The 5,090-nt window shown below is 36.5% G+C and overlaps 1 protein-coding gene across 1 annotated transcript; it reads right to left on the reverse strand.

The window, feature by feature from the left end:
* Positions 1-255: 255 nt before the first annotated feature.
* Positions 256-4,489, reverse strand: LOC101683488 (GTPase NRas-like). The gene is given in 2 exon segments (XM_045063434.1): positions 256-858; positions 4,463-4,489. Coding segments are annotated over 2 exon segments (630 nt in total).
* Positions 4,490-5,090: the final 601 nt, after the last annotated feature.

Below are 5,090 nucleotides of genomic sequence, written 5' to 3' on the forward strand. Positions count from 1 at the left end.
AGCATGAATTACTTTTCAGATGAAAAACTTGGGATGGCAGAAGTTTATTTGTATGTATTGAGGGAGAACCCAGGGTGGAAAATAGTGTTCATTCCTCCCAAATGAGGAGGTAGTTATTCAGGGAACTTCTCAAATAGAGAATATTGTACTGATATACTGGAAGTTGGAGAAGTAGCAGGAGCTTCTTTGTGAGACTGAAGATTGCAACAGGAATGCTTCTCCTCCAGGGAATTCAAGACCAGGGTCTTGGTGCAGCTAGACAGTGGGTCTTTTTTGCAGCCATAACTTTAAAAGCATTTGTTGTATCACCATGCATAGTAACCCCGTACAACCTTGAGTCCCATCTTTATTTCTATTGAGTTTCTTCATTTGATACTTACATATTTCTCTCACCAGTGTACAAAAAGGCATCTTCAACAACCTTCTGGTCTTGGTTGAGTTTTCAGTGAGTGGAATACTATAACTCTTGGCCAGTTCATGAGCTTGTTTTCTTTCAACTATCCTTGTTGACAAATCACACTTGTTTCCTCCTAACACCATAGGTATACCCTCTGAGTCTTTTACTTGCTTAATATGTTCCCTGTAGAGATTAATTACTGCAAATGATTTGTTATTATTGATGGAAAATACACAGAGGAAGTCTTTACCTGTCCTCTTGTATTGGTCTCTCATGGCACTGTACTCTTCTTGACCAGTTGTATACAGTATATCCAACAAACAGGTTTCACCATCTATAACCACCTGTGTTCACTAAAAATCCTCCCTGGTGGGATAATATTCATCTACAAAGTGGTTCTGGATGAGCTGGATTGTCAGTGCAGCTTCCCCAACATCACCTGCTCCAACCACCACCAGTTTCTATTCACACCAGCAAGAACTTTGAAATTTGCTGCCTCCACTTCAGATGGATTTTGGACCACAACTGGGAAAATGCTGAGACCCCAGAACTGCCATGAACAGCCTTCACTAGGAATTAAGTCCAAATTATTTTAACACTTAAACCAATCAGTATTGCTAATCCTATTTAAGTTTTTTTTAAATCTAAACTCTAAGTTATTGCAAAGAACTAAGACTATAATGCTTGCAATATCTTTTTGAAATCAGCAGAACATTGATATCAACATCTGTCAAAGTTAGATAGTATTTATAAAAGCAATACCAAAAGCCCTCAAGGTCATTTTTGAATATTAGTGAATAATCCAAAATGAAATTAGATTCTGATTACAAATTAGAATCTATCAGTATTTTAAAAACAAACATAGCGCATACAAGGCTTATAACTGGAATGCAAAGATGGCTTGATATTAGGAGCCCAATATCATTCATCATGTCAGCAAGCTAAAGCAGAAATTCATTTTCATAATAAATATTATTATTGAAGATATAGCTTAATATATAAGATCGCAAAATGCAAGGTAGATTTATTAGTTAAAACAGCATGCATTGGGAAAAATATCCTAGATAGGTCACTGATTTTGAAAAATTTCAAAGTCCTGGGAAGCAGGAATAAAAAGTAAATCCTGAAAACTATGACCTTTACCCTGGAATAGATTAATAATACCAAGAGATTTTCTTTTTTTTTTTTTTAATTACAGGTAATTTGTTAAAATATCTTGAGATATTACCTGGGAAAGCTCAGAAGGAGGGTGAGTATAAAAGGGTTTAATCCCTCAAATTAAAAAAAAAGAAGTTTTACTCATACAATAACTCACCATGTATACTCTAGAGCTGAACAAGAAAGTGTTATGCTTATTTCATAAGTAAATATAAATAATAAATCAATAGAAATACTAGGAAGAATATCTCTATATCTATCTATCTATCTATCTATCTATAGATAGGCATGGAAAAGAAATCTTACTCCCATGATGCATATGGAGAATGATTCTATACTTATGCTATACCATTTTGTTCCCTTGACCAAAAGATAAGTGAAAGATAGGGTGATGATCCAAATTAGAGAAATTAAAGTTTTCTGGTTAATTGGAAAGAGAAATAGGCAATGGTGTTCCAAGACCCATTAAAACTGGATTCTTGAAAAAGAAATATAAAAACTGGAAAGCTTAATAGTGTTTTCCATTTTTTAGACAATGATATAGAGAACGCTGGTCCAGAAAATTAAAAAAAACAACAACTGGTAAAACAGATGAAAATTTAAAAGCCATAAAAAGACATGGAGAGTAAGGTAGAAAATATAGATGAGGTTTCTCATGGTGTTTTGAACCCTGGCACCAGGCAATTCTAGGCTAAGATGAAGGTTCTCCTTTGGTTTGTGAAATATGCCAGAATCTTTATATTTCATTTTACATTATTTTTGAGCTAGAAAATGAGTGTAATATTCTTAAAAGATAAGATCATATATTTTGTATTTCTTTTAAATTATAGCTTACTTAACTACCCAGGCATTAAAGCATTTCCATGATCCAGGGAAGAGTCATGAAACCTGGAACAAAGATGTCAAGTGTATGGTGAATGGGAGATTTGGTATCCCAATAAAACAGTAGTTTTGTAATCTAGGCTTAGAAGAAAGACAAAAGAATTTATATATTCCAATATTTCTTACATTAAAAAAAATTGGAGACCTGGATTTTTATTTTACTATATAGAAAGAATCTTGGGATATTATAGAGAGGACACATCTGAGTCTATAGAGTGGATAGGATGAGAAAGAAGGAGAAAAGAGCACAAGATCAGATGCTGTGTCTCTAGTTTTCTGTTCCACCCCCAATCTAGTTCACCTGAAGATAAACCTCAAGATGAAGATTGGGTAGTGATAGAAGAACCTCAGAGGATATATGTATATGTGAACAATGCTGAAAATAAAGGAGCCCCACAATATTTTGGAGCTAAGGAGGAGGCCATTTTGCTGAATGTCTCATACCAAGAGGGACACACAGAGCTGAGTGGAGACGGCCAAATGTCCACAGACTACACTCTACCATACTCTCACCCTTACCTGTATGCATTTTGGGCATAAAGAGTGAAGTGTATCAAAGCCACTGTGTCCTTACTTGAGAACAGGAAGTCACTGATTAGTTAGGGAGAGTATTTCTTAAGGAAGGGCTCAAAGGAACATATGGCTGAGATTCAGCAGAGCAGCAGTGGTAGAAAAGTCTAGGGTATGGCCACATCAGAGTAGTGGAATCTGTAGAAGCAAAGGGACCTCTAGGCCCTGACTGTGCAGAGGAAAAAAACGAGATGTAAGCATGACTTTCATCACCACAATATCAAGAATGGATAATAGAAAGATGAACAGCAGCCAAGTGGGACAGGAGACATCCTAGAGAAGCCTGCTCCCCAATTTGAGGAATTTTTTTCCTTTTTTTTGTTGCCCCATGGTATGTCCAGATACCATCTTGGTAGAGATAACACCAAAAAGACAATTTTAAAATAGAAAAGATAATCATTAATTGATGTTTTTAAAGCCCATCAAGGAGCAGTTGAGTTACTCAATCAATTGAATATCTGACTCTTGATTTTTAGCTCAGGTCATGATCTCTGGGTCCTGGGATCAAGCCCCAAGTTGGGCTCCATGCTCAGCAGAGAGTCTGCTTGAGATTCTCTCTCCCTGTTTCTCTCCCTGAGCCCCTCCCTGCCCATTTGCTCTCGCTCTCTCTCTCTAAAAGAAACAAAATCTTTAAAAAAAAAAATAGAATAAAATATCAAATCACATCCCATCCATCTTAGCTCCTTCTGCTCCCTTTAAAAAGAATCTAAGCTTGAGAAAAATATACAAATAGTTGTAACTTAAAAAAAGACAATGTTACTTTTTTTTGCATATATAAGTTAGCCTGAATGGATTTTAATTACCTGGTGTACACTAGTAATTCCTAGTTTCTCTTACCTAAAACTAGTATCAGCACTGAGCAGATAAATGAGGGCCTCGTTCATGACTGCTGACTCTAGTCCTCCACCAGAAGGGATAATATCACAACTGTGATAACTACTAGAAAAAGTGACCACACCTACACTTACCTTATGTGGCAGCACTGGTCATCATTAGATAATTAAATTGTTGATATTGTCAACATTTGTTTTGTTCTGTAGGAGATTATTACAGATATCCTTTGGTTACCACTGGCTAAAGACTATTATTAATCAATCAAATAAATTCTTACCTTTGAACAGTTTATTGAATTAAATTATTTTTGAGATCAAAATTCCAATATGGAGATTCATTTCCTTTATTCAGTTATGGGTTTATACTACTAAATTGGGGTATTCCATAAAGGGAAAGAAATAGTATTAAGTGGAGCATACTTATGTCAATAGTTTATATGGAACTCAACTGGTAATAATAATAATAATAATAATAATAATAATAAAATCCTCAGGGCCTTTCCACAAGCACATAGGAAATAAGTTGCTCTTCAGGTGCAAATCCTGAGGTGACTAAAGACACACATACCACAAAATGCTGCAGTGAGCATGTGTTGGCAGTCTTGGGGAAGAAACAAGTTACCTCATCCTTCTTAAGTACTTCGTCCATCCTTCAAGAAAAGTCAAAGGTAGAGTTGGGCGGTGGCAATCATGAATCAGTTTCAATGGAAAGGGAAGAAAGTAAGGGCATGAACTTTGTATTCTGCTTGTCAGTTTGGTGTTGCGGAGTCCGTTAGGACCCTGCCTCTCTTTTCCATTGGAGAGTGAGATCTGCTCAGCAGGACTTTGCACACTCTTTAGGTCCTTACCAAATAGGTTGGTTGTGCAATGTCCAATAATCGCCACTGTGGCTATTGGACACTGTGGGGACATTGGACCCTGTGAGGACACCTGGGTCTGTTAAGCTGCTGCCTTCAGCTTGGGTCATGATCCCAGGATCTTGGGATCAAGTCCCGCATCCGGCTCCTTGCTCGACAGGGAGCCTGCTTCTTTCTCTGCCACTCTGCCTGCCTCTATGCCTGCTTGTCCATGCTCTCTCTCTCTCTTTCTCTCTCCGACAAATAAATAAATAAAATCTTAAAAAAAAAAATGGGCACTGTGATTAAAGCAACTCCTTTTCTTAAGATGCTTGACATATTTTGATAAATTGAGAAGTCTCTAAATCAGTTATCTCTGCAAATTTCCTAAATTGTTGAATAATAGTTTAGATA

The sequence above is a fragment of the Mustela putorius genome, unplaced genomic scaffold (genome assembly GCF_011764305.1).
Source record: "Mustela putorius furo isolate JIRA1106 unplaced genomic scaffold, ASM1176430v1.1 tig00003853_pilon_pilon_pilon, whole genome shotgun sequence".
Lineage (NCBI taxonomy): Eukaryota > Metazoa > Chordata > Mammalia > Carnivora > Mustelidae > Mustela > Mustela putorius.